The sequence below is a fragment of the Pyrus communis genome, chromosome 6 (assembly GCF_963583255.1).
Source record: "Pyrus communis chromosome 6, drPyrComm1.1, whole genome shotgun sequence".
NCBI lineage: Eukaryota > Viridiplantae > Streptophyta > Magnoliopsida > Rosales > Rosaceae > Pyrus > Pyrus communis.
In genome coordinates this window covers 16,333,107-16,353,469 of record NC_084808.1, presented here as the reverse complement: position 1 = coordinate 16,353,469, position 20,363 = coordinate 16,333,107, and the positions used below count along the sequence as shown (strand labels likewise).

The 20,363-nt window shown below is 38.4% G+C and overlaps 3 protein-coding genes across 3 annotated transcripts; 1 reads left to right on the top strand and 2 right to left on the bottom strand.

The window, feature by feature from the left end:
• Window positions 1–939: 939 nt before the first annotated feature.
• On the top strand, window positions 940–4,891 carry LOC137736649 (E3 ubiquitin protein ligase DRIP2-like). The gene is made up of 7 exons (XM_068475883.1): window positions 940–1,054; window positions 1,831–1,930; window positions 2,451–2,970; window positions 3,057–3,502; window positions 3,601–3,651; window positions 4,341–4,413; window positions 4,718–4,891. The coding sequence occupies exons 1-7, from the start codon at window positions 940–942 to the stop codon at window positions 4,889–4,891; spliced, it is 1,479 nt and encodes a 492-aa protein (XP_068331984.1).
• Window positions 4,892–5,647: 756 nt separating this feature from the next.
• LOC137736458 (FHA domain-containing protein At4g14490-like) lies at window positions 5,648–7,537 on the bottom strand. Its single transcript, XM_068475723.1, has 2 exons — window positions 6,498–7,537; window positions 5,648–5,739 (listed from the first exon to the last, which is right to left on the bottom strand). The coding sequence occupies exon 1, from the start codon at window positions 7,535–7,537 to the stop codon at window positions 6,554–6,556; it is 984 nt and encodes a 327-aa protein (XP_068331824.1). The 3' UTR covers window positions 5,648–5,739; window positions 6,498–6,553.
• Window positions 7,538–17,072: 9,535 nt separating this feature from the next.
• On the bottom strand, window positions 17,073–19,118 carry LOC137737836 (PRA1 family protein D-like). The gene is made up of 2 exons (XM_068477405.1): window positions 18,408–19,118; window positions 17,073–17,324 (listed from the first exon to the last, which is right to left on the bottom strand). Exon 1 carries the CDS (start codon window positions 18,966–18,968, stop codon window positions 18,432–18,434), a length of 537 nt encoding a protein of 178 aa, XP_068333506.1. The 5' UTR covers window positions 18,969–19,118; the 3' UTR covers window positions 17,073–17,324; window positions 18,408–18,431.
• Between the last annotated feature and the right edge of the window lie 1,245 nt (window positions 19,119–20,363).

The following is a 20,363-nucleotide window of genomic DNA, read 5'->3' as shown; positions in this document are numbered from 1 at the left end:
TGGATTAATTAGATATTGAACGTTGTACATTAGGTATTCTTTCGAGTGGATTAATCTGTGTTGGTGATACAATGAACCAAGTTTACTCCCCAAAATCACAAACTAAACACACACAAATTAATATGTATTGTTTTGTTGGCAGCATAAAAATGCAGGATTTTTCTTCCCCCAGTCTCCTCATATTTGAACGCTAACGATTAATATTAGGATTAGGACTTTCCAATTATACGTAAATACCATTTCATAATAGTGTGACATCCTGCAACCCAAGGGAAACTTAAAAGTGAAAATTGGGCAACAAAGGAAATAAAACCCTATTTGGTTTTTGGTTCCGATAGAATTTAGAAAAATAGAAAGTTTAGAAACAAACCCATAAAACCCCAAAAACATGAAAACATCCACTCACAAAATAAAACTTGTGGGCGTAGTTTAAGCCCATAAACACCGCCAGCGTATCCTACCATGACGCCTTAGGATTTGTTATGTATATTTCTGTCTGTTTCAGCAAACTCACGCATAGTTATAGTTTTTCATGCGCGCGTTCGTGTTTGTTTGTTTTTGCTTTATGATTTTTGGGAGGAGGTGAGATTGTAGCTGTTGTGCCTCGAACAGATCATCAATCCAACCCCAATCCCATTGTCCAAATCGAACAAGAACCCTCTTCGAATACTCCAAAATTTCTATCCACTCTGTTTTTTGTGTGTTTTCCGTCTGTTTTTTCTCGCCCACCAAACACGTCCCAAAGCTATCATCATTCACCAACACATAGAGTCAAGAAAACCCGTACTAGGTTTTGTTTGCGTGCTCGATTTCTCAGTGATTTTCCTGTTTCTTGATTTTTCTGGTCAAGAATATTGAAGGTAACATGCACCAGGTGTACGTGAGTTGCAGAATAGTTAAAGAAAGAGAGTAGAACTGCACTGGTTTGTGTTCGTTGACATGAGTGGTCCGGTGGTCAAGAGAAACAGAAGGGAGATCGAAGCATGCGTGACATGTCCACTCTGCGAGAGGCACTACTGCGAGGCCACTACCATATGTGAATGCCTTCATACATGTCAGTACCCTCTCTCTCCCTCTTCATGTTTCATCCAATATTATGTTTTTTTTTAATCGGATTTCATGTTTCTTTCTTGAAGTTCTTCCTTTCCTCGATATGGGTTCTTTGTTGTTACGTTTTCGTGATCGGGGTTTTTATTCAATTTGCGTTTTGGCTCTAAGTTTTTTTTGAAGAAACTGTAATTAGCACTTCAAAAATATTATTATGCGTTATGTCTTATAAAAACATAAGAGGAAAGCATGTCTATAAGGTCATGATGAGCATTTTGGAGTGTCAGTAACAACTCCCTTTTGAAATATGTCAAACTACTGATCATTGTTTGCTATTTCCTTACATATGTGTAATGAACGACTTGGACTTCATGGTTGCATGGTCTATAAATTTATGTAGTGTTAATATCTTGGTCACGTTTCACTATTCTGCACTGGACAAGACAAGACCTAATAGCAAAGAGTTGCGGCTAAGTTTTTCGAATTTACTTGGCAATTATATTTCCAAAGAAGCACTATCTCTATTTTCCATCACATATTAGACTCCTGTTATTTCTTATGTTTCACCGGAACACTGTTTGGTAATCCACATTTTTTGTTATCTTTCTTCGCTCATTCGTCCCATACCGTCTTAATTTCTGTCTAAATTTATCTGAATAATATGGAGTAAGCTGCATTCTGTGTTTTATTTACCTCAATCTCTCGTATAATCATCTGAGCTGCATATTGGTTGTTCTTCTATCAATCAAATATGTGACTGGTCTCTTTTGGTTTCGAGAACAGTTTGCAAGAAGTGCATATACTCAAAGATAGTAGACGAAGAGTTGGACTGCTGTCCAAAATGCAATACTTATTTAGGGGTTGCTCCATTGGAAAAACTCAGGTATTTGAATTTGATCATCAATAGTAGTCCTATGTTTATAAATGTTTAAACATCGGTTAGTCATTCATGTTCTAATTTTATTGCATGCTAGAAGAATGGTTATACTGTAAATTGGATTATTGATCGCGTACTTTGTTACCAAAAAAAAAAAAAAAGAAAGATTTGATGCACAAACTATTTAATTAGTAGTACGACACCGGATAAATTGAAAAGCGTACAGTTTAACTACTATAATTTTGTGTAGAACCAGTTGTTCAGACCAACTGCTGTGCTGGGAAGGATATTGTGTATTCAGCAAAGGACAGATGCAAAGTGTAGTTTTCTTTTTATTTACACTTCCACTTTTCATTACATTCAACGTTTAGTTACCATTTTTTGAAATTTCTTGATGAGCGAACATACAGTGGCAAGCAGGTTCACATTTGATGAGGGTTTCCTAGATTGCTGATATGGAAAGGTCACTTTTAATATCTGTGTTTGTTTTACGTTAGTCCTTTTTTTTTTTTTTCCTTGTCTGCAGGGCAGACCCCCTTTGGGATAGTATAACAGGCAAGATCTTCCGTCCTGACACAGAAAAAGTCAATGCACCTGCTGACCACAATGTGCAAGATACAACGGCAGAGCCCCTTCCTTCCGAAACAAAAATGGTTAAGGCACATGCAGACCTCAATGTGCAAGATATAACAGAAGAGCTGCTTCCTTTCGAAAGTAGAAAGTCCAAGGTACCTGCAGATGACATTGCGCAAGATATAGAGGTAGACCCACTACCGTCCAAAAGGAAAAAGGTTAAGGCACCTGCTGTGTCTTCAGCTCCAATCCCAGCTAAAAGAAAAGAGAAATATCTCTCTTCATTGGTGATAAATTCACCTCAAGTATCAGGTGGACCTGAGATGAGTGGACGAAGAAGGTATCCTACACGAAGGAGAGTTCCTCTACGAGAGTATCCTTCATTTCAGGAGCCTGAAAAGAAAGAGGAAGATTTCCATGAGAGACTTAAGTCACCTCAGACACTGAAAAAAAATGCACTATATACCAGACAGGTAAAAGAGGAAAAAACAATAGTCGGTTCAATGCATTTGCTTCTCCATTTTTATCCTCTCAAACATGTTGAGTTATGTTGATGCAGAACTCTACTGAGGGATCATCGAAGCAGCACATGCTTAACTTGGTTGTGGAGGACAATTCTCAACCAGAAGATGTGAAACCTGAGATCTGGAAACCATTAGACCGCCTGGTTGAAGTGGCAAGAAAATCAAGTTCTGATAAGATTAATCTGCAACTGCAACTTCCTGTTTCCGAACCAATGTTGCCTGATGCGCTCAACAATGAAGCACGTGAGGTGAAGCCCATTATGGAATATGGTAACAAATCCAAAGTCGGTGGAAGTGTGAATCAATCTAATCCTGCTCCATCGGGCTCAGGGAGTTTTAGGAAACCACAACGTGGCCGCAAAAGAAAACTAGCTGTACCTGAGGGACTCAATATTCCAGCACAATCTTTGGTTGATGCAAATAATAAATGTGACAGAATATTACGTCCAATTTGGTTCTCATTGTTTGCTTCCAATCACCAGTGAGATTTTGTTTCCTTAGCTTAAACCAATAACTGATTTTGGTTGTTTTTTCCCTCTTCATGTATTGAGTTTAACACTTTTGAATTGATTGTTGCAGGGAAGGCTTTCCACCATTGCCGCAGTTACCTTCATGTTACTTGAGAGTCAAGTAAGTTTCATTAACCTCATGCCCTTCTATTTTCTTGCATTTACTGTTTTTGCTGATCCCTCACCATTTTGGTTGTCGGAATGGAAGTCTTGTTGTTTAATTGTATCTTTCCCTGCACTATGAATTTTTCAGTCTCGATGTAAAGTTCATGGCAATAGATCATATATTACAAGCAATTTGATTTTTCGCTCGTGATTCATGATATGCTCAACTCAATTATCTAAGAGGCTTCCTATGGTGTTTAGATAACATGAAGATACTGCTCTGGTATCACAAAAAATGAAATTTGTTTCTACTGCAATCTTTTGTTACTGCAATTCTGCAACATATGATATGCATTTATGAAGCTTTTTTGGCTTTTACAAAATATGTCATTTTCCAGATGCCACATGTTTTTGAAGGACAAGAGAAATATCCTTACCATTTTTAGTTGTTACAAAACTGTACTGGCTTTCCATGGATCGTCGTTTAGGAACATTTTTCAGACCTGTTTGAAGAATGCATGTGCCCTTCTAACATTTAGGGATTATACATGGCAGGAGTACACAAAATTAATTCTGTGGGACTGAACTGACCATTAGATGAAAATGCTCTCTTACCATTTTCCGGCATTGTCTAGTGTACTTTTTTTCGTGTAATATCTTGTAGGGCAGACACTAACTTCGGTTTTGTTTCTCGAAATTCTCTAGGGATGGTAGCTTACCCGCTTCTTTCATAAAAAAGTATCTGGTGAAAAAGCTGAATCTTACCAGCGAGGATGAGGTGACATCATCTTTATCCCTTTTCAGTTCCTGCTTTTTATGAAACTTAGAACTTAGATGGTGAAGAAAAGGAGACGAGAAGCGTTTTTCTTATATCGAAAATGAAGAAACATTGTCCTGCAACAAAACCAAATTTATCTGTTTTATTTCTCGAAAAGAAAAGAAAAGAAGTGAATCAGAGATATTCGATTTGTCCATCACTGCATTCTGTTCACTTGAGATTTTGGGTAATTTGGGTTGGTGATAATCTGCCTTGGTACATATGCCTATATTTGATACTGAGTTTCACTTGATGCCTAATGCAGGTGGAGGTCACATTGCGTGGTAACCCAATAGTTCCGACATTGCAGCTGCATAACTTAGTCAACTTGTGGTTACAGACAACACCGGCTTCACAAAGCATTCAGATCTCCATAGGAAGCTCTGCAAAGGAATACGTGATGCCCCTCATGTATGGTCGAAAAATGCAGCCTCGGTAGCTTTAGCTATTCCTGTAGTCACAGTCCTCTGAAAGTGATCAGTCCAGGCAACGGCAGTCTGAAGTGCCTTCACCGTGTTGTTCTCCGCATGAAAATTCATTTGCTCTTTCTTTTCATCCCTGAGTGCATATACTTGCTTTGCTTGCAGTGTGGTGTTCCCGGTACTTCTTACTCTAAGCAGGTTTTCGAGTTTTACTTGAACAGGATCTGTTCTTTAGGATCGTAACTCTGTATCATGGTTTCTAAGTTTTCGTAGAATTCTCTCGTCGAAAAACAACAGATTTTCAAAACAGATGAAGCTGGTTTAAATTATAACTCTTGGCGCAATATCGGTTAATAGGTTATACCTAAAACATTTATTTTCCCCCTTTCTGATAATTTCAGAAGAAGGGCTTAAATGTTAACTGGAATCTTACATCTACTTTGAACGAGCAGAAAATGCGAATGGCGGACATTTGGGAATACGAATGTTAGATCCACCGATCGAGAATACGAATGTGAATATTCCGTAAATGTTAAAACTGGGGAGCCCCAGTGCCCATGGACTAACTGATGAATGGTTTTTTTCTCAATTTTCACCACTAATGAAAAGGAACTAGCAATGCATACATGATTACCCAGAAAATTGCAGTACACAACTTGCACACTCATACAATGCATGAACCGATACAGCTACCTACACCGTACCCATTTGTTCCACATTTACCATGAGAAAGCTCTGATATATACAAGTTTCTCCGTTAGAAGCTGAACAACAAGTACAGTGCGTGAACAATTGCAGACTTCAGAAGCAAGGCGCAGCATCTCAAACTGGATCTGCCGGTTGAAGAATGAAGAAATGCCACCACCTGCAATGCATACGTTGAAAATATACATAAAAATGAGCAAGAAAGCATTAGCAAATGATCAACCTAGGACATTTCCAAGCCAGATGTGTATTTATCCTGGAAACAAATTCAACCGTAATAACTAGCAATCAAGCAGCAGCAAATGATCGACCTAGGACATTTCCAAGCCAGATGTGTATTTATCCAAAGCATTCATATATGAAAAAAATGCATGTTTTGGGTAAAAAGCACTCGGCTCAATTCAATCCCGATAGAGAATTAATTCATCGATTATTTCTCAAGGCTGAAAAAATCATGTCACTGCCCTTTGTACGTGTGATATTGCCTAAATCATACGACATAGACAGATCAATTCTCAAGAGCAGCGGTACTGCATAAACCAGTAGCTCCTCCATATGGATGGAGAGCGACAAAACAGAACATAGCTGTCAAAGATGGATGATGCCTCATTTAGACCCAAAACCGGACAACTTTTTCTATCAGAAATAGGTAACAGGTAGAACGCTTGATAGAATTACCAGTGCTAAACCACCCCCGTCAATATGAAAGATGCTGACAACAGAAATAAAATTAGTTTTATCTCATCTCATATCCCTAAAATTCAATGGATTGGTCTTTAATATCATATCTAAGACTTCAAAATCAAGACTAACTTTAGCATGAATATGAAACGACATATACGTGATGAAAGTACACAGTACAAATTTCATACGCCAAGTAATTCATACGAATACAGAGGAATTGAGATGCAAAATTACCACAGAACACAAGGCGCGAATCCTCCCATCTTATCCCGTTTAGACCACGAGCACATTCACTTCTTCTCCTGCGCAATGTGCTCCCGAATTCGCTTTGCTTTCTCTGTCATTTCCTCAAGTGCCTCCTCCGTCTCATCAATGATCTGTTTTGGCAAATGCCTCTCCAAAAACTCAAACCACTCCCCGAGCGTCATCTTCTCCAAGTCACAGCTCACATTAACACCCGAACCACTCCCACTTCCATTGTAGCCCTTAATGCCACTCCTGCTTCCATTTTCAACCTTTTCGCCATTCCCACTTCCACTTTCACCTTTTCCACCACTCTCTCCTCCAACGTTGAACTCTCTATCCGCCTCCTCATGTCTCTCTTCCTCCAATTTCACCGCTTTTGAAGCTTCATTGCCAAGTTTATCGCACACCGGTTGCTCTTTTGGTGCATTCTTCCCCCTCCTCACACCGCCACGTGTCCTTTTCGGCAATCCTTCAGTGTCTACACAAGAGCTCTCTGCAATCTTCCCCAATTCCTCATTCTTCGAGATCCGAGTTTGCCTCACACTCACTTGCCGTGTCAATTTTTCCTCCACAGGCTTCTCCTCCGCAACCTCACTCTTCAAAACCCTAGCTTTGGGCGGTCGACCCCTCTTCTGATTCCCCCTGACCTCAATTTCCTTGACACGCCTCGGATTCCGTCTCAGCCGGCTCTCTTCGTAGCCATCGATCTTAACCTCAATGGAAGTGCACTCGCCGATTTTGATTTCGTCGCCGTGGCTGAGATCCAGCGGCGTGTTTGGGGGGACATTGGTGCCATTCAAAAGGGTTCCGTTTGAGGATTCGAGGTCTCGGAGCACCCATTTGCCCGATTCGGACTCGATGGAGAGGTGCTTGGAAGAAATGCCGGAGTCTTTGATCGGGATGTTGTTGCAGCGACCGTCGCGGCCGATTCGGACCTTGGATCCGGGTCGGAAGTTTCGGGTGTCGCCATTCCAATTATGAAACCCCGGGCCTCGGAGCATTTTCAGGTTGAGAGCTAAGGGCTCCATTGTTTCTCTGAGTCTGAGAGAAGAAAGGAGGGAAATTGTAGAAACTATTTGAAATGCTTTTCCGTTTTCAGATTTTTTATTTTTTATTTTTTTATTTGATAAAATGTATGTATTGTTTTTAGGATAAATATTAGTTTACTACCCTATGTTTCATGATTTTCAACATTTAGTATATCAAGTTTTTTTTCATTTCAAAGTCATACCTAAAGTGTAAATTTTGGGACAGTCTCATACATCCGTTAGTCAAACTGTTAAATCTCTCGTTAACTAATAATATGGCGTCCATGTGGATAATGACTAGGCACCACGTGTCAATAGAGGGCCACTTGAATATTTAAAAAAATTACAAATACAAAAAATTAAAATTAAAAATATCCCTCTCCCCCCCCCCCCCCCCCCCCCGGGGTCTCCAACCTCCCCCATTCCCCTCCTTCCCTCCCTTCATTCCTCTGCAACCTACACCTCTCTTCCTTCCATCTCTCCTCGGTAACCCGCAAGACCTCCACCATTCCTCTCCTAACCCCCACCCTCTTCTTCTTCCTCCTCCTCCTTTTCCTGCAACCCAACCCTCGTCGTTGGCGGTCCACAACCGACCCATCCTCGAGCCCCGCAAGATTAGTATCTCCCTCGACCCTGAAGACAATGCCATTTTCCATTTTCATCCAACAATTTCGCAAACCCGAGACCCATAATTTTTCTTCTCTCTCTGAGGCCCTTCGCTCGAACCCTAACCCTCAAATTTCTCGGCAAAACCTCGACTTTCTCGAAGAATCACGGAGGAAATGCAGCACCAAATGCTAAAGCAACAGCAACAACAAGCTCTGATGTAGTAGGCTCTTCTTCAGCAGCATTCTCTCTACCATCTCGTGTTTCGGAAGTACCGATTCCGTAAGATGAGATTTTTGAGAAATTTCCTTTTATGGGAAAGTTTTGAATTTTATTGTTTTGGTTTTTGATTGCTTCTCGGTAGTGAAAAGGAGGAGGGTCGGGGGCGATTCTAGTCTCGTGGGGCTTGGGAGAGGAATGGTGAAGGTGTTGCAGGTTACAAAGGAGAGAGGGAGAGGAGGAAGGTGCGGGTTGCAAAGGAAGGAAGGAAGGAAGGAAGGAAGGAAGGAAGGAAGGGAGGGAGGGGGATGGGGAAGGTAGGAGACCGGGGGCAGGGAGTAGTTTTTTTTGTATTTTTCATTTTTTATTTTTTAATATTGAAGTGGGCCCCCTATTGGCACGTGGCTTCCAGTCATTGCCCACATGGGCGCCACGTCATCAGTTAACGGGAGATTTAACAGTTTAACTAACGGATGTATGAGACTGTCCCAAAATTTACACTTTAGGTATGACTCTAGGACGAAAAAAACTTGATAAACTAAATGTTGAAAACCACGAAACATGAGAGTAGTAAATTGATATTTACCCTTGTTTTTAAATTTTCTGTGTTATTAATTTTTATTAAAATATATTTTAAAAAATGTTTTTTATATTAGCACCTTATAAAATGTTGAACGCACCTCACATTAAAATTTAGTATTAAATAACTTATTTAACTTACTATGCAATGGCAATTTTGACCTTATTAGGTTTAGAAAGAAAAAAAAAATTATATACACTCCAAATCACTTTTTACGTATTATTTATCTTTTCAACTATCAAAACCCCTCCGACTCTCTATTGTTGAACAAAATCATAACTAATGAAACTACAAACATGTTGATTAAGAAATTTTTTTTTGACGAATGAAACACAAAATCGATGTTTCGGAAGCTTCACATGATAATTATTTAATCTTGCTTAACATGTTGATTAAGACTTCATATTTTTTAATGTTTTAGTGATTTTGACGATATCGATAATTATTTAATCTTGCTTTTGATGCGTTATTCAAGCTTCTATGTTTGTATTCATCTTTTAGGGATCACATAGATTACATGAAGAATTAAACACCTAAAATTACCACCAAATATTAAAAACTGACAACTTGGGCTTTAATGGTGGAATTGAAAACAACCCACATATGCTTTAAATTCTAGGCGGCATCTTTTGTCAAAATTCTAGTCGGCATTTTTTGTCCAAATTAAAAGCTTTATAAGATTTGAGAAATGTGAGGTGCAAAGGAAATATGGGGTGCATGTAGAAAATGTAAGGTGTATATTAAGAATGTGGGGTGTGAGAGTATTATGGGGAAGGATGTGGGGTGTATTAAGATAATTTTTAATTGAAAAAACAAATGTGGGGTGTATTAAATATGTAAGGTTTATTCAATAATTTGTGGGATGTTAATATAATTTTTAAAAAATAATAGACTTAGTACATGGGTTTTTTCATGAAAACTTCACTCTTTTTGCTTTCTTCCTTTATATATATAGTCTCTTGTCACACGCTCAAGCGTGTGGCAATTTGCTATTTTGATCTTATTCTATTATTTATTTATGTTTAGTTTTGATTTTTTTTAATAAAATTGTTTTATTTTAAAATTCTAATTAGGGAGGAGTATTTTGGGAATATTGAAAGTTTCACTATTTTGGTATGCTCTCTTTATATATGTAGTGTAACATCCCACATCATTCAGGAGAGTGGATCATGTAAGCCTTATATGTACATTCTCATCTCTACCTAGCACAAGGCCTTGTGGGAGCTCATTGGCTTCAGGTTCCATCGGAACTCCGAAGTTAAGCGAGTTTGCGCGAGAGCAATCCCAAGATGGGTGACCCACTAGGAAGTTCTCGTGTATGTTCCCAGAATCAAAACCCTGAGGGTGTGGTCGGGGCCCAAAACGGATAATATCGTGCTACGGTAAAGTCAAGCTCGAGTTGTGATGGGAGCTCGGGTGGGGATGTGACATGTATTCTATAGATGTACGCATATGACAATTGGCTTTTATTTATTTACTTAATAATATATTATTTTTTATTTCACTTATTTTCATTACTATTGTTTTTTATTAAAATGAATTTTACAAAATAATGAACTTACTAACCATCCTATGTGGTTTTTTTTAGCTTTTTGTCTTCTCCCTTTACATATAGATATACAAAGAAATGTTGCTACTCAGTATTGTGGTCTAATGATATCCATCTTCACTTCTAAGTAAAAGGTTTTAGGTCTGATTCTCACCAATCAAATGTAACCACTTAGTATTACGGTCTAGTGCTTTTTTTCACCCTTTTTGTCTTCTCCCTTTACATATAGATATACAACGAAATGTTGTCACTTAGTATTACGATCTTAGGTTCGATTCTTGCTAAAGACAAATTTGAACCACATTATTGTTAGGCCATTAATGTAGATAATATCATTTGTTAAAAAAAAAAATGAGTTTTTGTTTCTTCTAATCTGTACGTGAACCTCTATTAACAATTCAATAAACATATTTACTATAAAAAATAAAAATATTTTAAAAAATAAATAATGAGCATTAAAGTAATTTCGTTAATTTTTTTTTCCCCTTTTTTCGCACCCATATGTCATCATAGTATTCCAAAAAAGTAAAATAACTGAAAATTTATTTTATGTTTCTCATACCAAATGCTTTCTTCACGTACCACTTCATCAATAGCTACAAGTTACTCTTGCGCACCAGGGCAAGTATTCATAGCAACTACTAACCACGTTCCTGTCCAATAATATCAACTTGGTAAACAAAAAATGTGATATATTTCTTGTAAAAAAAAAAGAGAAAAGGGGTGCAATAATTAGGGAAATGAAGTTAAATAAAAAGAGTTCATCTCACCGTCATATGACGGTCCTGTCCAATAATACTATGCAAAAAACTTTAAAATATTATGACATCATTATATCAAAACGCTACAGTACATGTAAGTGCTACTCCTTGTGACAGATTTCTGTGACAGCTACCATAGTCAAGTAGGAGCTATCGAATATCCTCTCAAGTTGGGAGAGAGAGATAGGAGACTCAATAAATAGACTTCAATTAGTCGACTATCATACAGGTAATATGAAAATACATAACATGGTAATTTAATTTTGGGGTTATATCACAAATGGTCCATAAAATTGACACATCCCATCGAGATGGTCCCTGAAATTGAAAATCGATCAATGTAGTCCCTGAAAATGGATGTTACAAATCAATGTTGTCATTTTGTTAAAAATCTGTCAAAAATTATGTTATGTGCTGATGTCACACATAACTAGGTCCCACAAGTCTAATTAAATATTTATTATAAGAATAAAAAATCTAATAAATAAATAAATTCTTTTTGTATAATTAAAAACTAAAAAAGCAAAAAAAAAAAAAAAGAAAAAAAGAATTGTTCATCTTTTTCTTCTCCCCTTACCCAACCCCAGCAATCACTACTATCATCTCCAACCGAAGGAGGGTCAGAGGGCTTCTTTTAGCCCTATAACCCTTTAAGGAATTAATATTTTAATGAACAGTGTCAGACCATATTTTTTACCATCTCCAACTGAGGGGCCAAAGGGCCATAGGCCAAATATAGCCTTGTGACAAAAAACCATCTCCAACCGAGGGGGCCTAAGGGTCATAGGCCAAACATAATTTATTATTTTAATTGAATTAATATGGTTACTTAAATTAAACTATCTCAATAATTTTTCGAAATGGAATGTCAATAATTTTTCCAGTTGGAATCTTAATAATTTTATGTCTCGGATTTCGAGTGCCACATGTTGATATGTGAGTAACTTTGCAGATTTCTTGTCGATATGGAATCTCAATAATTTTATGTCTCGATTTCACATGTCACGTGTCAATATGTACTTTGCAGATTTCTTGTCGACATGTAGTCTCAAAAAAATTTCGGATAAGATTTCAAGTGCCACATGTCAAGATGTAATTGGTTGTGGGAATTTTAGATAAGATTTTTATCCACGTTGCATTTCTTATCTTCAGCTTCCAATGTCCATAAATAGGGTGGATATTGTGCTATAATTCACACACCTTTAGTTTTGCCCTCTCCAATATCTCTTTCAATTCAAGTTTGCAATGAATTCCAACTTTGGATCCTCTTCAGACTCCAACTAGGGGTCCTCATCCAATTCCGAATTGGAAGATAAATGGGCGCAAATAAGACTAGAAGATGAGGAGTCCGATGAAGAAGATGAAGTATAGTGCAACACATCATATATGGCAACCATGGTTGAGGATCATAGCGTGTGAGGCAACTAAAGAACAACCTCAATGGGGCGGCTTTGTTGCTGGTCACGGTTACAAGCCACGAAATAAAGAGATGGTGCATGACACTCTGATGAACAACTATTTCAACCCTAACTCAGTGCACACCAAAGATGATTTCAGATGTTGCTTTTAGATGAGGCGTCATGTCTTTGAGTGTTTACTTCATGATGTTCAACATATCAATCCATACTTTCGACAGAAACTGGATAGGGTACTTCATGATGTCCAACATATCAATCCATACTTTTGACAGAAACTGGACAAGGTAGGCCGTCCTGGTTTCTCACCTTATCAGAAAGTTACTATTGCACTCTGAATGCTGGCATATGCCTCCTCAATTGATGCGATAGATGATACATATGGTATGTTTGAGTCTACATACGTTGATAATCTTGTTGAATTCTATCACACAGTTGTTCGGCTTTACAAAGAGGAGTACCTTCGTGAACCAAATAAAGCAGATCTCAATCATATCATTCGCAAAGCTAAAGACTGTGGCTTTCCGAGCATGATATGGTCATTAGATTGCATGCATTGGTAATGGAAGAATTGTCATACTGGATGGCAATAAAGCTTTAGCAGAAGATCGAGAAAGCCAACTATTGTGTTAGAGGCGGTTGCCTTGTTTGACATAAGGATCTGACATGCTTTCTTTGGAGTCCCAGGATCTTAAAATGACATTACAGCTCTTGGGCGTTCACCCTTCTTCAATAACCTGGCGGAAGGTAAATCACCTCAACTTGACTACTACATTAACGAGCGTTAGTATAATATGGGGTATTACTTGGCAGATGGCATCTACCCAAAATGGGCAACACTTGTCCAAGCAATTGCAAACCCTGTGGATAACGCCCAAATGTGGTTTACCTTACACCAAGAGGCATACCGGAAAGATGTTGAGAAAGATCATTAAGGAACTGGCAATAGGGTGGAGTCGAGATAAATAAAACTCCAACATGATGTTGTGCATCATATTACACAACATGATTGTGAAAGATGAGCGAAATGGCTATATTGATGGAGAGTCTGATGACGACTAAAATGATCCAAATAGATCAAGGAGGGCACGTACAAAAATATATGATGGGACTAATTTGCCTTTGGATCCAAGAACTAGTAATATCTCTTTAAATGAGTACATGAGGTGCCATAGGATGATACGTTCGTGTGCCATAAACAGTGCTCTAAAAAACGGCCTAGGCGACCGCCTAGGCACTGGGTGTGGTGGTGCCAATGCGATTAGGTCCGAATCGTTAAGAAAAATTGGGGAGCTATTAGGCGTTCACCTAGGCGCTCTAAGGCGGCTTGGGCGGTCTAGGTGGCTGTCTAGGTGGCGGTGTAGGCGGAGTGGAGGTTTCCTGAGAAGAAATTCCACCGCTTCGACTCCCTCTCTTTGTGCACCACCACCTTCTTATCTGTTGCGACTCATTTTCTCTGAACTCCATCAAAGAAGAGGAACTCAGAAGCAAAGGAAACAAGGAAAAAGGGAGAATGTACAGAAGGGAAACAGAAAGAAAAAGAAAGAAGAAGTGGAAAGGAAAGAAGACAAAGCCGATAAGAAAAAGGAAAGAAATAAAATGACTAAAAGTTTCAATTTTCAAAGCATGAAAAGGGAGTTTCTTGACTGATGTGAGGGATGGGGGGTAATGGTCACCCCACGTGCATTTTGAAATTGGGGAGGATGCATGCACCTCTTCACACAACACATGGGATTTTTAATTTTATTTTTATGAAAATTAGATATAATCATTCAAAATATCTTAACTAATATGGCATATATGTGTGTTTTTAAATTTTGAACTTTGGATACTAGTTTTGCATTTTATTATTTATTATTGTATTCATGAATTTCATACAAGTATAATTTTTTGTAAGTGTCAATATGCACTTACTTACAAGATATAAAAGAAATTTACCTAAATCTGTCTAGACCAGCTAGGCACCCGCCTAGACTTCGCCTAGCCACCTAGGTGCTAGGCGCTAGCCCACCGTCCGACTAGCGCCTAGCGTTTTTTAGAACTTTCGCCACAAACAAGTACTTACAACAGGATTCTGTTGCACATCTTTGGGCCAAAAGAAGCATAGAGTAGACGTTAAAGTTTTATGTTGTTAAATTTTTTTTTAATGTTGTTTAAGTTTGAATAACTTCCCCAAGTGGTATATGGTGGAGATTGTGTTCTTTAATGTTGTTTAAGTTTAATGTTATTTAAGGTTGTTTAATATTGTTTAATGTTATTTAATGGCTTAGGTAGATATAGGAAGAAAAAAAATTAGATTTTATTATTATTATTATTTTAATTGTCCAAAAAAAAAAAAAATTCAACGGCTACCTAGCATCAGCATGACATTAGTTAGCTGTTGCTAGCTAACGTCATGTTAACGCCAAGTAGCCGTTGAATTTGAATTGTTTGGGCCGGTCCGGGCTGGTTGGCTAGATTGGGCCAGTCGTTTGGCTTGATTTGGTATTTTTGGCCCGATGAGGCTCATGAGCCCTTTGACCTAGCCCTCAGTTAAATATCTTAATTAGCTTAATTAGATGGTAAGATTTTTTTTACTATTTTATGTTTACTATTTTTTATTACATAATTTTATTATATTTCATATATATTTTATATATAGAAATATATATATTTCATTGTAATTTAATTTGAAAATATATTTTAATATATCATTTTAAATAAAATCGAGTAAAGTAACGTAATTAAGTTTAGAATTTTATTCTATTTCTATATTATCTCTACGCAAGGGCTGGCCGAACCTTTATTCAATTCATTCAATTTCATTTTATGTCATTTTAGACTATTTTTAGCTCTATATCCTTCTAACCGGATCAGTTAGAGATGGTCTACACTCCCACCCTAGCTATTCATCTTCTTCTCCATTTTTTTCCATTTTTATTTTTCAAGGTTTAATTATACAGAAACATATTGATGTTAAAGTCCCACATCAATGGGGGTGAAAAGAAACCAAGGGGTTTAAATAGTATTACCATACTCTAACTAATACTGAGGTCTTTTATGGTAAAATCTCACACCTGACGGATTGGACAGATGGTAAAGTTGGGAACAGTATCGGTGTCGTTAGAGTGGGGCGGGCCCGGCGATCCAAAATTCCAACATGGTATCAGACCCCACAGTTGCGAGCCCGTGCAAGCCAACGAGCTTGTGTGTAAGCTAATGAGCTTGTCATCACCGGGAAGGAAACAAGTCTGAACTCTTAATATATAAACGACCACTGAGTTCCAATTGACAACAAGTGAACCTAACGTGAGCTAACCTCTGAGTTTCAATTACCGATATGGATCTTCACGTGTGAACCACTAAATGAGGTTACACGTGAGAGGGAGTGTTAAAGTCTCACATCGGTGGGGTGAAAAGAAACCAAGGGGTTTAATTAGTATTACCCCACTCTAACTAATACCGAGACTTTTTGTGATAAAATCTCACACATGACGGATTGGGCATGTGGTAAAGTTGGAAACAGTATCGGTGTCGCTAGTGCATTGGGCCCGGGCGATCCAAAAATTCCAACAATCGAGATGGACGAATCGATCTTGCATTTCAGATGTTTTATCTCTCGTCTTCGTTCCCGGGTTTGTAGAAATAGGAAGCCGGTCAGAAATCATGGAAGGTGCCAAAGCTCTGGTGGCTAATCTGATTTCATAATGACCTACCTCTAACCTCAATAACTCTTGTGCCGTCGAACAAATACAGGAGAGAAATCGCAGAGAGAGATGAAAAGAAAATGAAAAATTATGGGCTGGGGTTTTGACAAATAATGCGGCTGGATTCTTTCTTAGAAGCAAAAGATTAAAGTAAATGTGAAGATGACAATAAACGATTAGAGTGAAAGTGAAGATGACAAAGCAAGAAGCGACACGAATGCTTTCAACGTGCCAAAATGGAGGGCTGCTTGGGGTTGAGGATGGCGGAGCGGCTGGGTTCGTTCTTCTTGGCCGGTTTTTTAATGAATTTTAAAATATTTTTTAAACTTTCTTTTGTAAAATCCACATGGCATCATATCATTAGAGTGGTAAGGTTACATGTGTGCTATATCAACACAGTAACAGAAAATTTGGCAGAATTAAATGGTAAGAACGACATTGATGTTTCGTGGTAAATTTCAGGAATGGCATTAATTGGTTTTCTAATTCAACAACTATTTTGATAGGGTAAATCAATTTTAAGGACTAATTGTAATAAAAATAATCCTTTTGGTTTATTTCTAATTTTGACTCAAGTACATAAAGCAGATTGTCAGAACCTGTTTCCTATAAAATACACTTACAATACGTATGAAAACGAAAAGGCATCACCACAGCATACATAAACGATTACTACAAAAATTTGCAGTTAAACTTTCACAATTTGCAAGGTTCCAATGTATTCCACGATGGCACGGTCCGACAATGCGACCCATGATTTACCATGAGAAAACAATGGTATATACAACCCCAAAAAATGTGATTTGAATCGGGAAGAAGTGCCGAACATCAACTACGGTGGTGGATACACAATTTCAGACTTCTGAAGGAAGAACGACATCACAACTGGATCTGTTGGTTAGAGGTTGACCCCCATCGGAGGCTTGTCTGAGACACAGGTACCTGATCGAAGGACGAAGAAATGCTACCATCTGCATTGCATACATGGGAAATACATATAAAACAAGCAAAAATGCATTAGCACCATCTCCAGTTCATCGGGAGCCAACACTTGACATAAAACGTTCAAACAACAACTGCTGTTACATACAACGTCACAACGTCATATGCACAAAATAGACTCGGGTCAATATCAGAACAGAAAAAAAATGCAAGTTTGGGTAAAAATCATACAGCTCAATTCAATCCTGACAACTCTTGATAGAGGATTTTCATATTTATAATCATGTCACGGTCCCACGTATGTGTGATGAAGCATACGGCATAGACAAATTAATTCCCAAGTGCTGCAATGTTACTCTATTTGGTAAATGGCTACCACAACACACCAAAGGAAAAGAAATTATGCAAGATACATTTCCCCGAGACAGAAACTCTAATTTACAAAATGAAAGTGGAGAAAGGACTCAAAGGAAAAAAAAAATTCAATGGATCGTGCTGAATCAGATTATCAAACATCTGCTAGTTTCGACATATGACACCAAATATCGTGACATGAATTGGTAGGATGGATGTTGATTTTATCTTCATACAACGTTGACAATCTATACAGCAAAATGTTGAACTACTATTCAGTATTCACCCCAACTTAAATAAACAATGTTCCGAATGTTTTGATGCAATCAGAAAACTATAAAGTTGCACGAAAAGGCTGCATAAGTAGTACGAAGAACATGTTTACATATTCTGTACACGATTTATATGCCACTGACACACATATCAGCATTGCAGTATGAATGCGGTATAAGGTATCATCATGCCACACATTATGCCAACTGCAACAATGCAATTTTCTGCAACTGGGAATGCATGAATGGAGGCAAATCACATTTGATACAGTCAATCAAGAATTACCATAAACTCGAAATTAAATTCCGAAAACAGATGAGTAGCGCAAATAACAATGAAGTAATCAAATTCAGGATATCAACTAAAGCCCTACACTTCCCTCTTGTGAGCAATCAAAACCCAAAATTCCAACCAAACCCAACAAAATTTCAAAATTGAATTTCAACAAAACCTAGAAGAAAAAGGGATACCAAAATCCGACCCACCTTATAAAATTTGGAGAGATACAGTCACATAATGGTGTAATTCCCACTTGGGTCAGCATCATCCGAGAGCAGAGCCCCATACGGCGATTCCTGATCGTCCATAACAAGATCCTCCGTCCCCCTAAACACCGCATGCAGCCCAATCAAAACGACCCCAATCACCCCCGAAACGACGACGTTGACCCACACGTGAGTCAGGACCAGAGCCACCACCGTCACCACCGCAAGAACAACCATCACGACTCGGTCCGGGACCACAAACCCGAACACCTCGAGAGGCTGGTCACGCGAGAAGTAGAGCACGAGCCACGCGGCGAAGACAATCAAGAAGACGATGATGGAGAACGGGTGGTAGAGGAGGCTGAGGAAGAGAACGATCAGGGCGATCAGGGCGTAGTTGGAGCGGAAGTGGGTCAAGTTCTGGGCGAGTCGGGTCGTCGCGTCAGACAGACTGGAGGGGAGGCTGAGTGAGGTGGGCTCCAGGAGCTCACCCCATGGCCGGAGCGTGGCCCTTGCCGTTTGTGTCGCTTCCTTGAACTGGGAAATCAATCCAGCGGACATTGCGAGGTGGGTTTCTCGAAAGAACTGATTTTTTACGGCGGAGAGTACTGGAAATCGGGCGGAGGAAATCAGAGAGTTGGGGTGTTTGTGTTTCCTTTGGTATCAATCTCTCCTCTCGCTCGCTGCTAATGGGAAAATGGCCTTCGGTCAACGGAGTTTGACCTCCGCTAGGACTGGATACTGTTAGCCGAGGGTTTATTTATCCCAAGACTGAAAGTTGGTTCATATATTTGGGCCAAACTTATGGGGTTGGGCTAATTTCCTCTATGGGGCTTTTTTTCAAAATGTTGCCGAGGCTTGGACGGACAAACAACAGAGTTTTCAGGCTTGGACAATATCTGGGCAGCTAATCTAAATATAAAACTCGGAAATAAGATTAAGAACAGAATGGCGTTGGAATCTTTGGCGGCAGAGTTTTTCTTTTCTTCTAATTTCTTAGACGAATTGGTAACCCGACTTGAAATGATACAAAAATAATAAATTTCGGATTAACACATTAACTAATCGGATCACACATTACGAGCAAGTTGGGGAGGTCTATTTACTATTCTATTTAATATACCACATTGCAGATGCTAAGACAACTGGTAAAAGCATCCAATAGGGAGACTAGATGCCTTGGCCAACAATGGGATGGGGGTTACTAAGCCTTCGGCTATGACGCAACTACTTCGACGGTCGACCCAATACCAAATGAATATACCCGTAAAGTAAAAATAATAAATAAGAAAAACAAAACTTCTCTTATAAAAATAACTACAAAAGCTTTACAGGGTGTACAAAATAATAAAAACTCTTAAATCTTTCGTCTAATACAATCTCAGCTTGTCTAACAATTATCTTGTCAAATAACTCATCTGTAAAATAAAAAGATGAGGGGTGAGCAACAACTACCGTTGCCCTGTGACTAGAATATGCAGTATGCAAATCAAGCGATGTTGTTTACAAATGCTAGAAAATATATATCATACATAGATCAAAAGCTTTAACCACAAATAATTTCATATCACATCATCTCCTTATGTGTCCATTGTATTCTTCATCAAATGTAACTCACCACGTGAACCCTAATGGCCATTTTGCCCTAATGTCCTTGTGTGCATTTTACATTTATCCTCAGATTAATGCAACACTAAAGTTCCCATGCTCTTAAACATTTCCAAATGAACCACATATCACCATATATAATAACTCCAAAAGTATTTCCACCAAATTCAACATGATTGACTTGAAATAGAGAGATATTTAAAAATTAAATAAAACCCACAATAATTCGTAGTTTTCATTTATCGAAAATAAGAACATTTTGAAATAAACCACTCACCTTGATATTCTGAACTTTGACAAGACAACCCAACTAACATCTTCACACACTTCAAACCCTAAAACCCTAGC